The following is a 21,494-nucleotide window of genomic DNA, read 5'->3' as shown; positions in this document are numbered from 1 at the left end:
ATAAGCAGCTCACATTGGAACAAGTAGAGGATCACAGTAAAGCCCTTGCTCTCTGAAAAAGGTTAAAATAGGAAAGAAAACTAAATAAATCAATGTTTTGTAGCGTGTTGGGGAATAGAGGTAGGGCAGAGATTTCGAAGCATGCTTTGTTTATTGTGTGTTTTGGGGTTGTCGGGGAAGGGAATTGTTTTATGTGTTCTTGGTTACAGTAATGTTAATTGTTATGCCGTTGTTAGTGTTAGTTAGCCATGTTACATGTGTTATGATAGATTGTTATTACTTTTATGTGTTAAGATTGTTGCACCAGGAGTGAAAGTGTGTGTATATATATATATATATATATATATAAATATATATATTTATATATATTTATATATATTTATATATATATATATATATATATATATATATATATATATATATATATATATATATATAAATATATATATATATATATATATATATTTATATATATTTATAAACTACTACCCTAAAAATAAACAATTTCTAAGATAAATAAGACATTTCTAAGAAATATAAAAAATATTGCATCCATGCTGTCAAAGCGGAGAGCAGAGTGAACACCGCGCCAACATGGCGGCGGCAGTGTTGTCGTGACCCTTCACCCACTTTCCCCGTGTGACCGGCGGGGGCGACGCGCCACACGGGGCCGAGAGCCGCAGCTTGAAACGCACGAGGCTCCAAACGTCCCACAAGGCGGAGATCTGCACCGAGCGGCGGGATGACGGGACGCGGCAGAGTGGTGCAGCTGCTGCGGCGGCTGGAGGCGGCGGCGTAAGTGGAGCTTTGACCGAGGAGGAGGCGTCGAGAGGGGCTTTTGAAACGGTTGGACCTCCCGGTGCTGCTGGTTCAACTGGAACTGTACCGGTACTAGAACTGTACCGGTGCGAAACCTCCTTTTCAAGATCGATTCTAGCGTCAATAGGATCGATACCAAAGAAGGAGCAGTTTCTCTCCAAAATAAGTAAAATCGCTTTCTTTTTTTATAATAAAAAAGTAAATATCCTGTATAGTATTTACTATACCTAGTGTATATATAATATCGAACACGCCCCCTCCGGAAGTCATTTATAGTATAGTAAATGACCTAGTATCGTACCGGTCCACCCGGTAAATATAATACTATAGCAGTAGTAATGTCCAGGTGGATTTACTTCCGGAGAGGGCGTGGCCGACAGGTACATGTGTATGTACTAGGAGTTTGCTGTGCTCAGGTAAGTCCAGTACCTTGGCGGATGGAGCCGACACAGCACACCTGCTGGGACGTGGATGATCGTTCGTTTACGTCTTGTCGCTTGCGGGGGCGTGGCGCCGTCCCACGCCACGCCCGCTTGGACGCCACGCCCGCTTGGACGCCACGCCGTGAGGTGTCCTCCCTCTGAGAGCCCGTTTCTTTTTTTTTTATTCCCTTTTTTTGTAAATTTATACAAATCTTATAACGTATTTGTTCAATATGAGACAGAACCTTCTCACTTTGGTGATAACATTAAGAGAAAATTGGAATGGAGGAAAAATAAATGCATTAGGAATAACAACAAACATTTCTTAACAGAGCAGAAACATTTTTTGTTTCATATTATATCATACAAATTAAACTGAAATATGTGTCTGTATAGGTATTCTGGATATGATAAGGTTTAGTATAATTGCATTGAATAATTGAAGTGACACGTGCACACATATCGATCAAAGGGGGAAACTTTGCTGAATTTGGACGAAATATAAAAGCAAGAAGTGGAAGTGAATAAGGAGCGGAAAGAGTCGGCTCTTAATGCTGAGCTCAGTCAAACTCAGGAAAAAGGGCCGGAACTCCCCTCACGACAGCACACCGCCCGCCCCCCTGATGAAAGCCCTCCATAATCTGTGGTTCTGCCCTCGTTTTACTTGGTATCGGATCAAATTAAAACACCACTAACTGGATCTGCTTTGCTTTGCAGGTGCAGGTGTCCTGCACACTCCAACACATTCTACCAAGGTACTGACTGGGATCGTTGAAAATGGATATAATAATAATAATAATAATAATAATAATATCATATTCATAATAATATTATATTAATAGATATAATAATAACAAATATGGTAATAAAATAATATCAATGATGATAATAATACAATTATATCAATAATAATTTCATTTACACTACATAATAATAAATATGGTAATATAATAATAATATCAATGATGATAATAATAATAATACAATTATAATATCAATAATAATTTCATTTACTACCAATAACAATCATAGTAATCATATAATAATAATATTATTATCATTTTATAATACAAAATAATAACAATAATATGAAATATAATAATCATAATAAACATAATAATAATAACAACCATTATTTGCACAGCACCTTTCATACACACTGTGCATCTCATTAATAGAAGGCAACCAAATAGTGAAAATAAAAAAGTAGACAAGCTTTTAACAAAAATAAATACATTTTATGGGCCATAAGGATCACAATCATTTCTCAGAGAATGATTTTCAATTATCATTTCTGTTGAATAATTTATCTGAAATGATAAGTCTTGAACTACTCCAAGTGTGAAATAATTCTCAGAATAATCCTCAGACATTCATATATTATAGATACTGATATTGGTAAATATTAATATTGAGTGTTTCCCATCAGGAGCTGCAGCCAGCTGCACGGTGGGACAGACGGACTATGCATTTGAGGTGATCGATCAAAACGTCTCATTGTTTGCCACTGTGTTTGCAATGGGATTTGGAAATATAGTTTACAGGAACACGCGGGAGTCACCTTGTTTTCTATGTCCTGGTTAGATGGCGAGCTCCAATATCCGATATGGAGAGGGCGTTACCATGGAGATTGGAATGGTAGAGTTGTCGACTGTTTATATCACTAGAACCTCCTTGTGAAAGTATTTCCAGCTGTGTGTGGTGTGCAGGACCTGCAGAACATGGGCGCTCGTAACGTCTGTGTGATGACCGACAAGAACCTGGCGGGCCTGGCGCCGGTCCGAGCCGTTCTGGAGTCTCTGGCCCGGAACGGAATAAACCACAAGGTTTACGACAACGTGCGCGTGGAGCCCACCGACTCCAGGTACTACACCCCAAACAGCACACATCAAAACAATAGGCAATAATTATAATAAAGTAATAGTAGGGGAAAAAATGGATATACACAAAAAAAGACAAAAAAAAAAGCATGAGAAATTGAAATAAATGGCTTCTCTGGTATTGTTTTTATTAATATTAATGTTTATTGTATAAACATTAATATTAATAAAAACAATACCAGTTATTAATTTATAATTACAATTAAAAATGACAAAAAAAATACCAAACCAATATATGTGCAATAATGATTATCTTGACAGTCGTACTACTGTAGGAACTGGTTTTCATGGTGATTACAATTGTAAACAAAAGTTTACAGTTGTTTTTCCCCCTGTGCAGTCAGCGTGCTGGACGTACAACACACAGTATTTGTGTCATTGCATCTAGGACAGAGTTGGCCTGCAAGTCAACTTCTCCACCTGCAACCTGCACCTGCAGAGCACAGCTTTTTCTTATGCAGACAACAGTTTTATCTTGAAATTAAAACGGAATATCTGAACAGCTCTGCAGCTTAAGGGTTGTGCGTGCACTAACGACGGCCTTTCTCCTTCTGTGAGAGCAGCTTCAAGGCGGCCGTCAGCTTCGCCAAAGCGAGCTCCTTCGACGTGTACGTGGCGGTGGGCGGCGGCTCCGTGATCGACACGTGCAAAGCTGCCAACCTGTACGCCAGCCACCCCGACGCCCACTTCCTGGACTTTGTCAACGCTCCCATTGGCCGAGGAAAACCCGTCACTGGAGCCCTGAAGCCCCTGATCGCAGGTGCTTATGGCACGCATCACTTTTTCAAAGTTTCTAGTTTCTTACATTTTAGTCAGGAGTTGCCCGAGGTGGACATTTCGGGAAGGGGGGGGGGCGCGGGGGATACATGCCCCTCAATATATAGAACACGTACATTTGCCCCCCGCCCCCCCAATAAAAACATGGAAGAAGCAGAGGATTTTAATTTTTTCGTAAATAAAGACACCGTATTTCCACCATAAATTGATGCAGAAAAGGAACAAACCTGTGCATTAAAATTCACCAGAATGGAGGAAATTAAGTGTTTGATGCTCAACATTTCAGCAGGAAAAGGCACAAGTCACTAATGAATAAGTACAAGTGCCCAGTTAATAGTGACTGTATACTAGTATCTATAGGAAAAGATGTTTTTGTTGGAGGTAAATATTGAACATCTGAAGGACGGAGCCCCATAGGGTTCAATGACAAACTTGTTCAAATTGTCACTAGAAACATTGGAAAATTGGAAAATTGTCAGTAGAAATATTGGAATAGTTACTAGTAGTGATAAATAAGTACTAGTAGCCAATACATTTACACTAGTAAAACTAAAATAATTACTAGTAACTGTTGGAAAAGCAACTAGTAGCTAAAATATAATAATAATAGCTTTATTTATATAGCACATTTAAAAACACAGTTTTAAAGTGCCTTGACAGATGAAATGCTCAGCTCATAAAATTAAAAAGGCGAAGGAACATGAATAAACAGGAATTCAATCCATTCACTACATTGAAAAAAAGAAGCAGAAGTAGCTTTTTAAAAGTACCCGGGTCGCCCTGTGGGTCAAAGGTTCGAGCCGCGCGCCAGAGGTGCCGCGCGCCAGGCCCCAGGAGGCTCGATGTAATGTTTCTGTAGCGCATTCCGGCTCCACCCAGGTCCAGCGTGACCCCTGGACGGAGCCATGACTCAGCTGAGGGAGCGGGGGAGGTGGAGGCCCCTGAGACTCCAACCCCACAATCCTTTCGATCTCCTCGGTCGCCGTGTTTACCGTGGAGATAACTTCCCCGCAGGCGCGGCGGAGATTCTCTGGCGGCGAAGGAGGAGGCGTGAGCAGGACAAAGCGGGCGGCGCCACGTCCTCCGGAGTGGAACGCAGCCACAGCATTTTGCGGAGAATCCGGGATTTTAAAGATTTCAATGCTGTTCTTTCCGCCCTCAGTGCCGACGACGGCGGGCACGGGAAGCGAGACCACCGGAGTGGCAATCTTTGACTTTGAAGAGCTGAAGGCCAAGACCGGTAGGTGGATTTTTTTTTTCGTTGTCGGCGCTGCGTCGGCGCCCGGTGGGTGACCGTCCTGTGCGCTGCCTGCAGGCATCGCCAGCAGAGCCATCAAGCCGGCGCTGGGCGTGGTGGACCCCCTGCACACCCTGCACATGCCCGAGAGGGTCGCTGCCAACAGCGGCTTCGACGTGCTCTGGTAGGACGGCGCGGCCGCACCCTCACGCCCCGATGATGATGAGGATGGTGGTGATGGTGGTGATGATGAGGATGGTGGTGGTGGTGGTGGTGATGATGATGATGATGATGATGATGATGATGATGATGATGATGATGATGATGTGAACTTCCTGGTGTTTTTAGGCTTGTGAAGCACTTTGTTTCCACGTGCACTGAGTCTTTTCTTCCGCCCCTCCAAGCCACGCTCTGGAGTCTTACACCGCTCTGCCCTACAACCAGCGTAAGCCCCGCCCATCCAACCCCATCCTCCGTCCTGCCTACCAGGGCAGCAACCCCATCAGCGACGTTTGGGCCAGACACGCCCTCAACGTGGTGGCCAAGTACTTGAAACGGTGAGATCGGAGGAGATGACATTCAGTGGATCGTAATTAAAGGAGAACTTTGGTATTTTTGAGCGCAATCCTTCAGTTTCGATCATCGGGCTCCGAAATTGGTAGAAGAGGTTCCGCAGGTTCCGCACCGGGGTGATCACGCTCGCTGAAGAACGTGGTCACGGTTTCTTCCGTTGCAGCTCGCTGCGTGGCCACGTTTCTCTCAACGCTGGATCCATTTAAAAGATTCGAAAATAAGGTTTAGGTCAGAAAACACCGGAGTTTTTACCTTTTTAATCTTTTCTGCTAAATCTTTTCTACGATTGAATTCAGCGTGACAACACCTCCCCTTCCTGCAATTCAAATGGGAATTCCTAAATGTCCTCAATATGAAGTGATCGAATCCAATCTTTGCTGTTGTTTCCGGTTAATAAAACACAGGATAACCCACTGAGTGGAACGCAAAACGTGGCAGTGATATCTTTGCCGAGCCTTTAATTTGCGTGTCTTCCAGGGCTGTGAGGGACGCAGGGGACCGGGAGGCCCGGTCCAGCATGCACCTGGCCAGCGTGTTTGCAGGCATTGGCTTTGGAAACGCTGGAGTCCATTTATGGTCAGTGCGAAAAAAACCTTTTCATTCCAACGCCTCATCCACAGGCGTCGTCAAATGCTTTGGCGACGACTTTTCGGGGTCACATGAAATTATTTTCCATCTCTGGATCAGTTTGACTTGTTAAAATGCAATAATTCACTGAACCCGTTTTAGAATTACAATCGGATGAGTCTCAGAGATTATGGCCGAAATACAAACGTTTTATTAGGTTTCTTGTTTTAATGGTTTGTGTGTTATATTGTATTGCATTTATTGCTCCTTGTTGTTAAGACAAATACATTTTAATGTTGTGCTTGGCACAACAATTTCTTTAATACTAATACTTAATATCGGCATCAGCATTTGAGAAAACCATATCGGTCGATCACTCCTTCCCGTCAGACTGCTCCGTTGGTGTTCATTGCGAGTCTTTATCGTATCCCTGTGATGCGCCAAACTAAGCGTCAAATCCCGACGACAACGGCGCGGGCCCTGCTCAACGTCTGCTGTTTGCTCTGTCCAGCCACGGGATGTCCTACCCTATAGCCGGGAACGTCAAGACCTACAAGGCTAAAGGCTACAACGTGGATCACCCTGTTGTGGTAAGGCCGGTCCTCACATGTCTGGTCAATACAGTGACATCCACCCTGGCGTCTCTTTTTAAGATGGAAATGTCCACCTTAAGAAGAGACTCGTACAGGTAAGTATCAAAAACAAAGTGCAATTTCAAAATCTCTTGAGGTTTACGAGCAAATTTGCCCAAAAGGGACAGTTCAGTGGGAACCGGGGCTGCGTACCACAGCTCCCACAGCGCTTCTGCACTGCTTTGTAAAATAACGTCCGCAGCCCAGGCACCAGTTCCCTGCTCGCCGGCTCTTTTCTCTGTTACACATTTACCAAACTTTCCTTCTGTGTAGAAATGTGTGATCAGCTCCTCACTGTGGCTCACAGACAGATCTGTTTCCCTGCAGCCTCATGGCCTCTCTGTGGTCCTGACATCGCCAGCGGTGTTCAACTTCACTGCCACCATGTGCCCGGAGCGCCACCTGGAGGCTGCGCAGATTCTCGGTAAAGGAGTTAAGTCACATTGGTTGGTCTGGCGGAGGAGAGCGGGCAAAAATGGTTCATGGAGGTTGTGGCACAAGTATTAAGTAATAGCTGTAGACCAGAGCGGGGGTCCCCACCCGCCGGGCTGCAGACCGATGCCGGGCCACGAGGCATTTACCACCGGCCCATGAAGATGCGGGTGGGAGTGCCCTGTTTAGCCTGTGGGTTTTTTTGTTTTTTGGGTTTTTTTTTTTTTACAAAGCCTGATCAAAGCGATGGCAAGTGAGCTTTAGTGTAGATGTATTTATCTATTCATCGATTTATCAATCTATTATTTATTTTCCCTCCCCGCTCTGTGTACACTGCATAACGGTGGCGGGTGGTCGAGGTGGGGGTGTGGCGGTGGGGTTGCCGCGGTGCGGGTGTGGGTGCCGCGGTGTGGGTGGGGGTGCCGCGGTGCGCCTCGCTCTGCTCCCCAGTCTCAAAGTCAGGGGTGAAGTCTGAGGTTGGGAACCCCTGGACCAGAGCAATGCTAACCAGTAGCATCCACTGGAGGGCAGTGGTTCTAATACCCGGTAATTGACTTTACTAATTAATCCACATTAGTAATACCCGGTAATGAGCTACTGCTCATAGCTTCCACTAGGGGGTGTCAAGTGTCTCAGGTGTCTTAGGTGTACGCTGTCTTCTCCTCTCAGGTGCAGACACCAGCAGAGCTAAGCGGGCCGACGCCGGGCCGCTGCTCGCTGACACGCTGCGTCAGTTGCTGTACGACCTGGAAGTGGAGGACGGGCTGAGTGCCGTCGGATACACCAGCGACGACATTCCCGCCCTGGTGAAGGGAACGCTGCCGCAGGTCCGACGCCAAATCACTACCTCGTCCCCTTAACCACCCCCCCCCCCCATAATTTAGACAAAAATAAAAATCAAAAAAGTTTATTATGGTGATGACTGGACGCCGGAGGCTTTGACCTGAGCGGCTGTAGCTTCCCTGCTGAGTCAAGATGTGTCTTCCTTCTCCAGGAGCGAGTCACCAAACTGTCTCCCAGAGAACACACCGAAGAGGACCTCACCCGTCTGTTCCACGCCTCGCTCAAACTCTACTGAGACGACTGAGCTCAGAGGGAGAAAGACGGGCAGACAGACAGACAGAAAGACAGAATCCCTTGTGGTCGTCATTGTTTTCAACTAATTAAAACTGTTTCCTACAGCCAACCTTAAAAATACAAATCTAACCATCTGTCTACCTGTCTATCCATCTGCCTATCTATCCATCTACCTGTCTATCCATCTGCCTATCTATCCATCTACCTGTCTATCTGTCTACTTATCTATCTAAATTGAAGGGGTTAGGGGACAAAGTGTTCAAACATTTGTCGTAGAAAAAAAGGACAGTTTGTTTTTTTGCCAAATCAGTGAAAGTTTTCGGAAAATTGTTCAACATCTTTTCAATCAAAAGTATAAATGGACCTTGGTACATTTAATGTGTAAAATATTAACATTTAATCATTTAGAAAATGTTTGGAATTCACAAAAATGCATCAATTTTAGACTTGTCTTTGTGTAAGGTATGTTTGTTGTGAGTTCTCCAGATGAGCCGCGTGTCCGTGAGATCATGGAAGCTTGATTGTGAAGTTTTTACTTGAAATCAATAAATCCTTGTCCAGAAAGTTGACCCAAAATGTGATGTTTGAGACCCCAACCCTGCAGGGTGTGGGCCCTGCTCCGGGGAATAGAAACCTCACCCTACTTCTGGGAAGTGCAGCTCAGGTTAATCTAGTTTGCAGGTGCTGTTATGTAAAGTAGACACGGAGCTAAGAATGCCGTCGATCTCGCTGCTTTTAAGCGGTTTAACCTCGCTCGCCCGCAGCTCTGTGAGGAGAGAGAGAGCTCAGCCCGTCTCACACCCTCATTCAGACGTTTATTCCCAAACACGTTGTTCTGCTGCAAACTGCTGAGATGGACATGAGAGCAGATGCAGCTCGAAAGCAGCCAGTTCAAGTATTAAATACAGTATGATGCCATGACGACGACGTGATCCACAGATCTGAGTTTTGTGTGTGTGTGTTTGTGTGTGCGTACGTGTGTGCGTTCGTGCGTGTGAGTGTGTGTGTGCGTGTTGCGTGCGTACGTGTGTGTGTGTACATGCATGCGAGTGTGGGTGTGTGTGAGAGAGTGGGCGTACGTGTGTGTGTGTGTTGGTGCGTGCCTACATGTGCGCGCGTGTGTTTGTGTGAATGAACGTACGTGTGTGTGTGTTCGTGTGTGTGTATGAGTTTGCGTACGTGTTTGTGTGTGTGTGCATACATGCGTGTGTGTGTGTGTGTGTGTGCGTACATGCATGCGAGTGTGAGTGTGTTTGTGTCCAAACATGCATGTGTGTGTGTGTACATGCGCGTGTGTGCGTGCGTGTGTGTGTCAGATTAGCTTCCTATTTAAGCGTCAGTGTTCACTATGCAGAGCAACAGACACGATGCAGCAGATTTACATGCAGAGCGATGAGCAGTTTGAAATCTTCACCACAGTTTTCTCACCACAACGTGAGTAAATATCTATCCATCTCCCTGTCTGTCTGTCTGCCTGTCTATCTTTCTGTCTATCTATCTATTAATCTATCAGTCTATCTGTCTGACTATCTATCTATCTGTCTATCTGTCTTGTAATAAATGTAAATATATGTCTGCCAATCTATCTGGCTGTCAATCTATCTATCTATCTGTCTGTCTATCTATCTATCTATCTATCTATCTGTCTTGTAATAAATGTATAAGTCCGTTTTCAGCATCTCGTTTGCAACTCGATGTTTCTAAGATGAAAGGATGCTGCTCTGGTGACCTTCATGTGACATTGTGGGAATACTTGCCAGAGGCTAAACGGTCATTGAACTGCAATTCTCTGCTCATCTTGCGCAATTCAAAACGCTTTACACCGCACGCCTCACACTCACCCACTCATTCATTCACACATCACTGGCGGCGGCAACCGTGCAAGGCACCCACCTGCTCAGCGAGAGCAGTTAGGGGTTCAGTGTCTTGCCCAAGGACACCTCGACGTGCTGCCAGGAGGATTGAACCTGATTACCGGGCGACCCGCTGTACCCTCTGCACCACCCACCACCCTCACCCCAAATATCTTGTATACTTTGACGCTGAAACAAACATGGATGCCATCAAGCTCGCCACTCATGACTCACCACAATTCCACCAGTCGCTCCTCGATTTCAGAAGTCCACACTGACCCACTTCCTGCTTTCTTTGGCTTCATCTCATTGGCTGTTGAAGGTTCCCCTTGCGATTTGAGGCACACACAGCAAATGATTATGGAAAGACTCGCCCCGATAAAATCAAACCTGCTTGACTGAATCGTGACCTGGTTGATTCGGTGATTTGATTCGCATTGAGACAGATTTGAGTCTTTCAATCACACTCACAACATGGCCACCCCGGACTACCACGACTCCGCCCGATCTCAAATCGTTGTCACATCGTGGGGCCCTGGATTAACAGAAGCATGTTAAGTGAGAAAAGTAAAGGGCCAAGATGGCTTCCCTGTGGAACACCCGAAGTTAAAATCACATGAATAAAGTTCCGTCTGCTCTGTTAGTTTGCAGAACAAGAACGCGGACACGGCCCGTTGACGACAAGGTGAGCGTCCAGAGTGGTAGCAAATTACAGAGGCGCTCACAGTTACTGTAATCGAGTACTTTAAAAACTGCTCTTCAAACAGTATTCATGCTCAAGGTCTTAACAAGTTCTTGGCCTTAATGATCTTGTGGCCTATAAAAATGAGTCCAGTGCCACCGGTGTCAATGCTTGTTTTATGGTAGCTCATTGCAGCATTCTGAAGATAAATATTCTGCTACTCTGCAAACTGCCAACCACCATCTAAGTATTTTGTCTGTGTGGTGGAACTGGGAGACTGGGCTTCAGACCAGCGTCCTCAGCATTCCCAGCCAGTTTCATGGCTCTGGCAGAATCACTGCACACATTGCAAGTCATGGAGTTAAGAGAGGTTAATCCGGGTGTAATCCTATTCCCAGATCTCTACTGGTGATGTTCCAATTGACTGAATGAGCACACAGAGTTCCTCAATGATACAGCAGGCTATAATTAACACAGAAAATAAAGATACTGTCGAGAGAAGCCCTTAATTCATGACGTGTGTTTTGACCAGAATGTCTTAATGATCCTTCATTGTTCTGAAACATTTAAAAACATAAAAATAAAGGTTCTCAGACAATTAATAACCCCAAATTTCACAGTGTATGGATATTTCCTTAGGTGGTGGCGGCCATTAACTATCGGGCCCACGGGCCTGAGGAGCTGGAAATGAGTCACGGCGATGTGGTCCAGGTTCTGTTCAGAGAAGATCACTCATGGTGGTTCGGACGCCTGAAGAACGGGAACGAAGGCTACTTCCCCTCAGCGTGCGTCACTCCCTACGTCCAGGTAAACCTGCCGCAGGATTTGACTGGTACCCACGGGGAGTCGCCCAGTCAGACCAGCGTCATATGGTGCGGAACATCCCAGTAGCAGCTCTACTGGAGAATTTCGAATCGGCTGCCTTGCTCGTGGGTTCTTCAGCAGCCGCTGTTGGAAAATAAGTGTCTTGAGCCTGCTCTTCTAAATGAGGGGTTTCAAACATCCTTCTTCTGATCACATTAATGTTCAGATCCAGCCACTTCTGTGACAAGCTGCTAGTGGTCCAGTACAGTAGACAGAATCGCTATATTTCAGCCCAGGCCTTAAATTGTTGGTTCCATCATTCATTGAGAAACTTACCACTCGGCTGCAGCTTCTCACCATACTTCAATACAGGACCCGAGGGCAAACATTAAATCTCCTTTATGAAATAAGCTGCAGCATAGTGGTGAGTTTGTCAATGAATGATGGAACCAACATTCTAAGGCCTGGGCTGAAAATAGCAAACCTTTCCTTTAATGTTCCATGCTCATTAATGTGTTGACAACAGACAAACACAACACTACTCTAATTTCGGCCAGTAAAGCCCTTTAAAGGAACATACGACATACAAACATATGAACCGTTGCCAAGGAAACACTTTACAGACAGAAAATAGCAGCGCAGCATTAGCGTGGTGGTGATGTAACCGGGGCGTGGGGCTTTGTTGTGTTGACAGGACACAGAATCGGCCAAAGTGACTCCAAACCTGTTGAGGAGAGGCTCTGTTCCTGCTGTCATGGCAACTCTGGACTCCCCCAGTGTCCATGGAGGGTAACTACACCTTCACCACCACCCTGTTATAAAGCTATGAAGCAAAATACCCTTTTGTGTCTTCTATCATCAGCCCTTTGGATTTACTGAACCTCTGTGTCAAACATCCATATGCATATATCAACTATAGCAGCTAGTGATAGCCACAGCCAAAACCAGGCTCAAAACAAAGTGCTTCATACATCAGGGCCTGACAATAGTGGTTGCCCAGTTGACCAGGCCACCAAAATCAGGCCATTGTCAACCTCTTTTCAAATGTGGAAAAATGTGCGGGGGACCTCTGTATGTTTACAAACTTCCACCAAGGAAATGTAGTTATGATGGATTGATTTACTCTTAGCAAAATGGTGAAAGAAGTGAGAAAATATAAATATTGATTATAATTATATATGCAACCTACAGCTGATGCGCGCATCTAAAAGTTAGTGTCATGACTGAGTTTTATCTTCATGTTGTCTACATTCAGGGTGTAACCTGTGGCTTGTTGTGCTTCCAGGGGTCGCAGGTCGGCCAATCTACCCAGGAAGTCCAGCCTGCTGCAGGTTCTGGGCCAGGAGCCGGGCCCGGGGCGGGGAAGCCCCGCTCCCCAGGGCTCCCCCAGCCTACTGCATCGAGTCCTGGCCAAATCCAGGAGAAAGAGCTGCCCACACCTTCCCCACGGCCCCCCGGACAGCGGCTCTGTCAACGCAGCCTTCCAGTCAGACTAGACACAAAGTCCACACATCAAAAATGATGATGATAGCCAAAGATTTCCAGTCTTGTGCATGAACGTGCTCATGTTTTTGGTGAATGGTGAACTGAACGTTTCCGTTTGCCACTAATGAATGTGAGCGTAGTTCACTCCCAGGGGAGTGAGCGACGCTCAAACACGGTGTTTTACGACACCCGGCATGCAGGCACGGCTAGTTCAACTGGCTATGCAGACAACGCAGCTACCAGTACTGCTGAAGCCAATTCACAAGAATATTTGAAGGAGTTTCATGAAGATCTCAGTACAGATTCAAACTGAAAAAAATTCAAATTTTTATGCAAATTGTGCCTGTTGGGTCCGAAAAAAACAAGTCCGAACGTCAGCCACACCAGACACATCGAGTTGAAGCATCTGACCGGGGAATCTTGGGAAATATCTGCGAGTGAATGATAATCACAAGAAATCATTTACAAAGGGTAAGACCACGAGCCAACAGCTGCAAAGTTCCTCCCCCCAAGTCAAACTCACAGCATTTTGTAAACGACCGGTTACCTTCCTTTCCCAACAAGTAGACATACTTGTACTAGACTGCATTGTAGGAGATATGCAGCCTTTAAGCATATTATATGTTTATAATTCTATAAAAATATAATATGTAATAATATAACACATTGTTTAAGTGGTAAAACCACTTAAATCACAGAGGTTTTTCTTGGCTTTTAAAAGTAATCTGTCTGTGGTTCTATAGTAGTATATTTAATTGGTTTGGGGAATGTGGACTAGTTAATTTTCATTCACACTGAAGTTTTCTACGAACCCTTTGACACGCAATGTCACGTTGCACTGCCAGGGCTCCTGTTCTATTCCAAACGTCTAGTTTTATCTGCTTAAGTTCAAGTTCAAGAGATTATTTGTCACATACATATACATACAGTCATACATATGTAGCAGTGAAATGTCATGACACACGGTGATTATGTACAATAAGCTCTGTAAGCTCTAAAAATAGGGGTCAAGCCCCCTTTTGGTTGTTATAGTGGAACTGTCTCCATTCTAGTCTCTGTTGTCTTCCCGTCCAACAGGAAATTCCCAAATCCACGGGTCACGTAGTTTGTTTTTTGTACATGTTACTTCCATGCAGTGTGACTGTTGATTGCACTGCACATGACATGGTTTTGTATAAATAACCTGAACCATCTGCATCTCCTGTTTTGCTTCCATCAATAGTTCCATTTCCCTTCAGTGCTGCTTCTCATCATTATGATGTCATAACGCAGCTCTGTGGAATACTGGATTCTGATTAGCACCAACCAGTGGTCAATTATTTTTTTAATAATAACCGCTGATCTGGGTTCCCGCCCCTTGTATCACTCCGCCTACATGCTAATGCTAACAGTAGCTAGTGCCGCACCCTGGTGATGCTGCATAGAAACGGAAGAATTAAAGAGATGGATGAGGACGTCGAGATGAAAATCCCAACTGTTCACATTCAGCGTCACATTTCACCATTAACGTTAATGTTAAATGTAACATTAATAACAGTAAAAAGTTTATTATATTATTATATATATATGATATTATATATTATTATATTCAATCATAGTTATTACAGTAATTAGTGTATTATTATATAAAATTTAAGTTATTACAGTAAATAGTGTAATACTAAATTAAAATTATAGTTGCCATAGTAAACACTTTATTTATACGTAGGAGAATTGTTCATTACATTGCTGTGACTATTGTTCTCAGTGGAAGCTCTTAAACTAGACATTCCTGTAATTAAACTAGACATGCTGGTTATTAAACCAGTCATACTAGTTATTAAACTAGACATAGTAGTTATTAAACTAGTCATACTGATTATTAAACCAGTCATACTAGTTGTTAACCAGACCTACTAGTTATTAAACTAGTCATACTAGTTATTAAGCCAGACATACTAGTTATTAAACTAGACATACTGATTATTAAACCAGACACATTCGTTATCAAACCAGTCATACCAGTTATTAAACCAGACATACTAGTTATTCAACTAGTCATACTAGTTATTCAACAATTTATTCTAGTTATTAAACCAGACATACTAGTCAAGTCCAAAAATCTCTTGGATCTTGGAGGTCAAGTCAAGTCACACTTTATGAAGCGCATTTCATACCAGGGCAACACAATGCGCTTTACAAAGAAATACAATAAATAAAGAACATAGTTGTCAGCTGGTCCTTTCAAGAGAATGAAACAACAGCAAACAAAAAAGCAGCAGCAACAACAACAAAAACAACAAAAATAGAAAGCAGAAGCCACAGAAACAACAACAGCAGCAGCAGCAATATCAACACAAGCAGCAACAACAAAAACAACAGCAAAAACAACTACAACAGGAGCAACAACACCAGCAGCAACAGCAGTATCAGCAACAATGAAACAACAGCAGCAGCAACAACAGAAACAACAACAACAACAACAGCAGCAGCAGCAATAGCAGCAGCTAGAGAAACAACAACAGCAGCAGCAACAACAACACCAGCAACAATGACAACACCAGCAGCAACAAGAGTGGCAACAATGAAAGCATCAACAACAACAACAGCAGCAGCAACAATAACAGCAACAACAGCAGCAACAGCTAGTGCTGGCCAAGTCAAAGTCGACGTTCCAAAATCCGAAAAACAGTTCAGGCAAGGGTCAAAGCCAGGAAACAGTAAGGATATCACAGTCTGAACAATCGAAAATTCTTAATCCAAAATCAGGTAGAGTTGGGGAACGATTCACTGAAGTAACGCATACACAAAGAAGTCACCGGAACCGTAAATCTCCTCATCTGTACTAAGTCAACAGTGTGCACCATATCATCTCAATCCAGTCGCAGGGCTTTAATTAACGTCTATAAATTATGGGTCAAGTTTTCACTCAAAGCTCAGGAGGGATTTCCTTTTGACTCTCTTCCTCTCCCTTTCTCTCTCTGAAAAACACACCCTTCTTATGATCCTATCACTGTTCTCGCACAACAGAAACAACAGCAGCAACAACAGCAGCTGCAACAACAGAAACAACAAGAACAGCAGCAGCAACAACAATAGCAGCAACAACAGAAACAACAACAGCAGCAACAGCAGCAGTGGCAACAATAGAAACAGCAGCAGAAAATGTCTGTGCAATTAGTAAATTAGTAAGTAACTAGACATGCTGGTTATTAAACCAGTCATACTAGTTATTAAACCAGACATCTTAGTTGTTAAACTAGACATACTAGTAATTAAACTAGATATACTAGTTATTAAACAAGTCATACAAGTTATTAAACCAGACATACTAGTTATTAAACTAGACATACAAGTTATTTAACTAGTTATACAAGTTATTAAACCAGACATACTAGTTATTAATCCACACATACTAGTTATTAAACCAGACATACTGGTAATTAAACCAGACATAATAGTTATTAAACCAGACATCTTAGTTGTTAAACTAGACATACTAGTAATTAAACTAGATATACTAGTTATTAAACAAGTCATACAAGTTATTAAACCAGACTTACTAGTTATTAAACCAGACATACTGGTTATTAAACTAGTCATACTAGTTATTAAACCAGACTTACTAGTTATTAAACCAGACATACTGGTTATTAAACTAGACATACAAGTTATTTAACAATATATACTAGTTATTAAACTAGTCATACTAGTTATTTAACCAGACTTACTAGTTATTAAACCAGACATACTAGTTATAAATAATTCGAAATCTACATTTTGTCTCAGTATATTATTTTATCTTGTTCAGTGATACCAGCCATGATCACTCTGTCGGGTTCTTTTGACAATAATGACCGGCCGGCTGCACATTATCCCTCACTTAATACAACAATAATAAAAATTATAACAGTAATAAACAACAATTCATCAACATCTGCATCATTCTACTGCTGGAGCTAAAACTGTGAATGATGAGGAAGGTCCAAAGCAGGAGTTTGGAGTTCGTTATTGGATACATTGATATAATTTATTCCAGATAATAATTTATTACAGAATTATAAATCAGCACCAGTTTCTTTCAATACTTTGTGACATTGGTTCATGTCAGAGTAAAGTTACAGTTTTACACTAAAGCTAACCTCTCTACTACACGCAATAAAACCAAAAAACAACAAAAGCAAAAACTATGGAGCACAGAGGGGCCGCTGAACGAAAAATAAACCTTGTTATTAATATAATAAATATATTGTCGGCACTTTCCTATCTGACAGCGACAAAGTCGAACAGTCAAACACACATTTTAAAACAAGTGGAGGTAGTGTTACAAAAAAAACTTTTTTTAAGAACAGTTCATAAATAGTAAAATTTCAATCATAAAATACCTGCAGTTCAATTCTTTCACTTCTTTATCTGTCTCACCTTAAAGTGCAAACTCCACATCTTCACAACTACCATTTCAACTAATTCACTAGTAAAATGCACCCATGTTTACTGTGGATAAATAATAAATGATTCAACAATTTTAAAAGAGTGCAGATGTTAAAGATAAATGTGCAGTTAATTAAAAACAAATGTAAAATACATGGAACGTCAGTATGAGTCGACTGTGCGACCAATCATAAAGAAAAAGAAAAGACGTCCTGTTTACATAAAGTGGCCATAAACATCATGTTCATGTTATTTTAACATCATGTTCATGTGATTTTAAAATAGTGCTTATTTCATACAGTAAAACATTATATTAAAATATGTAGGTATAAATAATTATTATGAGAATAATGATGCTAAAAACAAAAAGAGGGTTACTAAACTAAAACAATATATCAATCAATAAAAGATTCAGAATGGTTCTGAATCCAGAAGATCAAATTAAATAATCATTAACATAAAGCTCATTTTTTTATATTGTTCTGTTATAGTATGCATACAGCAGTATTTATAGTATGTTAAAGTGTATGTTAGTGTATTTTAAAGTGTTAAAGTGTATAATAGTATGTTTTAGTATATTGTAGTATGTTATAGTGTATAATATGTCTTAGTTTATGCTATACTGTACATCTGTGATGAATGCTGATCAGGTGGAGACTGAAAGCAGATGCCAAGCTCAGATCAGGAGGGGAAGGTTGGTGTCTCCTCCATGTAGAGTCTGGCCTGCTCCGTCAGGATCATCTGGGCGTCGGTCCTCCCGAACACCACCTGTTGCCATCCTCCGCCCTCCTGGCAGACACACAGCGGCAACATACACCATCCATACCGTGATGCAAGGACGTTCATGAGAATCAAATCAAACAAATAACACAAACACACCCATTTTCAATTTGTGTACTTCTGGTAAGAACACGACAGCTTGAGTGGAAGACCGGAGTGTCCCAGCACCGTACCTCGGCAGGAGCAGGGGATTGTGGGTAAAGCAGTTGCTCAACATCAGGGGAGCCTGGCAGCGCCTCACAGCCCAGCACAGAGCTCCTGAGGGGGGCAGCACTGAGCAAACTCTCCCCCTGGACCTGGAGGACGGCAGGTTCACATTGAGATCATTTTAATCTTATAACAGTTATCAGACAATACAGTCGACGGATTGTATGGAACGATACTCAAATATATATTTGACATATTTATTTACACTGAGTAATTAGTAGCAATTAATAGCATTATCATTTTTTTAAGAAGCCTTGAACTAAAACATGACAGCTGGTGTTTTAATCATGTAAAACCATCTTTCTGCTGTGTATGGGTTAGTACTGGGTGGCTCCCAGTATCACTGGCAGCAGAATGGTTGTACTGGGTGGCTCCCAGTGTCACAGGCAGCAGGCTGGTTGTACTGGGTGGCAGCCAGTGTCACCAGCAATAGACTGGTTGTACTGGGAGCTCCCAGTGTCACAGGCAGCAGGCTGGTTGTACTGTACTTGCACTCAGCTAACTGTTAGCGTCAGGATAAGCAGTGGTGTAAGTACTGTGTTACTGTTACCTTCTCCAAGTCTGTACCAGCTTCAGTATTTTATGTTTTGGAGACTCTGACTATACTATATTTCAAAGAAAATGTCTGTACTAGAGACCAGCGCACCCTAATCCTCAGCCAAGGACCCCGCCCAGAACACCATGGATCCCCAGCACATTCACCAGTTGGCAGCAGACTCCGTGGGGTGAGATGATTTTACTGATGTAGGACTTATAATGAAAGATGCCTCATTAGACCATGTTCGTTTATTCTGTTGTCCAGAAGTCCAGGATCCCAAAGGTCCATATGGTATTTAACTCTCTGTATTCTGCACACACTCATTATATATAATGGAAACTAAATGCATAAACATTAAAAGCATATTCCTCCTATGGGTGTATTTTGAGTGTTTTACAAATGAGCTCTAAACCTCTACATTCACATGAAATCCTTAAATACAAACGCAACCACTTAAGTCATCACTGACTTACTTACATTTGTGTTTATAAGTTGTATCGTTATGTAAAGTTTGTGCGTGGGGCCAGGGAAAAAGGTGCAGTTCATTTGGGTGTTCCCGCACATTTTACTGCTTGAAGGTTTGAACACATGAGGTAAGAGGAAACCGAGGTCCTCCACCCTGAATCTGTTTCATCACTTCTCTCCATTTTCAATCAGCTTCACTTCCGTCTCATTAGCTGATCTGAGCTTTATTGACATTGTTCTTTTTAAAAACCTTGCTGAACCTGTGACCTGATCTCTTACTTCAAAGTACAAATACTATGACACAAAATTATAGCAGTGAAAGCACCACGTGACATTTCAGCTCAAGCAAAGTATGAAGGTACTTGCTCTAAAAATGCTAAAAAGTATTGAAGGTGAAGGTACCTCCTGATGGGACAGAGACTGCAACACCTTCCTATTCTCCACTCCCCAATCACTGAGCTGCTAAAACGCCCGGATAAATAAAGTAAAATCTTACCTCATCTTCAGGTGTTATTTCCTGTGTGACCTCCACCTCAGAGCGATCAGTCTCCCCTAGCAACGCCTCGCCAACTGGAAAACACTGACACACACACACAGACACAGACACACACACACACACACACACACACACACACACGATATATATATAATTTGAGCAGACTGGTTTAGGACTGGAAGACAGACTGGTTTCAGCAGGAGTCAGACTGGTAGAGGCCCTCCCTGGGACTGACACCAACCTGATCTGATGCCCCCTGCTGGCATTTCAAGGTTGAAGGGGTCAGAGGATCTCGCAGCAGCAAGGAATTTATCTCCGGAGTGTTGGACCTCAACGGGATAGAGCGGACTAGCTTCAGCTTCATTATCATCCACATCATCTGACACTAAACACAAGTAAAGCCCTCAATATACTTGATTTCTATGACGCGTACATGTAGACAAGCGGCTGCGGCGTGTGCGTCATTGTCCACATACTTGCCTGCGTACTTTGCGTGTGCCTGGAGGATTAGAAAGTAGATCCACCAGGGGACAGACGAGGGCCCATTTATCCGTGGCCGATACCGGAACATCTTCTCGAGAAGAAGAGATCTGGAGAACGCCTGAAGGACAAAACACGGCATCGGCAGGGTCCCCACCCCACTCCTCCAGCATCTCCCCCCATGATCGTGCATAACGATCTCGGACCCATTTCAATTTGTTTTGCAGGTTTCCATGGTGACTTGTAAAATCTTGGCGATCTCACGCCGGTTATTCTAGAATCTTTATCGTTGCGGAGCGGCATCGACACATCATATAAATGCGGGTAATTGAGGACAAGCTTGACAAGTTTCACAAGTAATACTTGTAGTAAGTAAGTAAGTAAACTTACGCCATCGTTGTCGTTCGTTCGGAGTCTGCTGCAGACCTACCTGTCACATCCTTATGTACTGCCCCCACTGGTCATGTGTTGAATTGCACCTTGCGGACACGTGGCGTTAATTTCTGAGGACGTGTACAACCAACGCTCCAAAGGAACACAGGATACAGGGGGCAGCCATCTTGCATACGCATTCCCGTAGTTAAAAACAAGTATATTAAGGCCTTAAGACAACCAGAACATTCCAAGAAGGAATGCTAAAAAACTAGAGTGATACCATCCATCCATCCATCCATCCATTTTCCTCCGCTTATCCAGGCCCGGGTCGCAGTGGCAGCAGGCTGGGCAAGGCGCTCCAGGCCCCCTTCTCCCCGGCAACGTTTTCCAGTTCCTCCTGGGGGACCTGAGACGTCCCCAGGCCAGCTGGGATATGTAACCCCTCCAGCGCGTTCTGGGTCTACCCCGTGCTCTCCTACCAGTTGGACGTGCCCGGAAAACCT

At 43.2% G+C, this 21,494-nt stretch overlaps 1 protein-coding gene across 1 annotated transcript; it reads left to right on the top strand.

Moving 5' to 3' along the window:
• The first annotated feature begins 656 nt into the window (after positions 1 to 656).
• Positions 657 to 8,979, top strand: adhfe1 (alcohol dehydrogenase iron containing 1). The gene is made up of 14 exons (XM_080010285.1): positions 657 to 795; positions 1,959 to 1,996; positions 2,671 to 2,717; positions 2,826 to 2,879; positions 2,951 to 3,105; positions 3,685 to 3,881; positions 5,061 to 5,138; positions 5,214 to 5,319; positions 5,540 to 5,692; positions 6,186 to 6,284; positions 6,787 to 6,865; positions 7,235 to 7,331; positions 8,009 to 8,166; positions 8,334 to 8,979. Exons 1-14 carry the CDS (start codon positions 743 to 745, stop codon positions 8,415 to 8,417), a joined length of 1,398 nt encoding a protein of 465 aa, XP_079866411.1. The 5' UTR covers positions 657 to 742; the 3' UTR covers positions 8,418 to 8,979.
• Positions 8,980 to 21,494: the final 12,515 nt, after the last annotated feature.

Source organism: Zeus faber (assembly GCF_960531495.2).
Source record: "Zeus faber genome assembly, chromosome: 12".
In the NCBI taxonomy this organism is placed as follows: domain Eukaryota; kingdom Metazoa; phylum Chordata; class Actinopteri; order Zeiformes; family Zeidae; genus Zeus; species Zeus faber.
The sequence above is the reverse complement of the archived record's forward strand: the minus strand, read 5'-3'. Positions and strand labels throughout refer to the sequence as shown.

Excerpts from the sequence above, each read along its gene's own strand:
- adhfe1 (XM_080010285.1), top strand. The coding sequence starts at position 743 with ATGACGGGACGCGGCAGAGTGGTGCAGCTGCTGCGGCGGCTGGAGGCG. Across the intron at positions 2,718-2,825 it reads AGACGGACTATGCATTTGAG|ATGGCGAGCTCCAATATCCG; the intron begins GTGATCGATCAA and ends TGTCCTGGTTAG. Across the intron at positions 7,332-8,008 it reads GGAGGCTGCGCAGATTCTCG|GTGCAGACACCAGCAGAGCT; the intron begins GTAAAGGAGTTA and ends TTCTCCTCTCAG.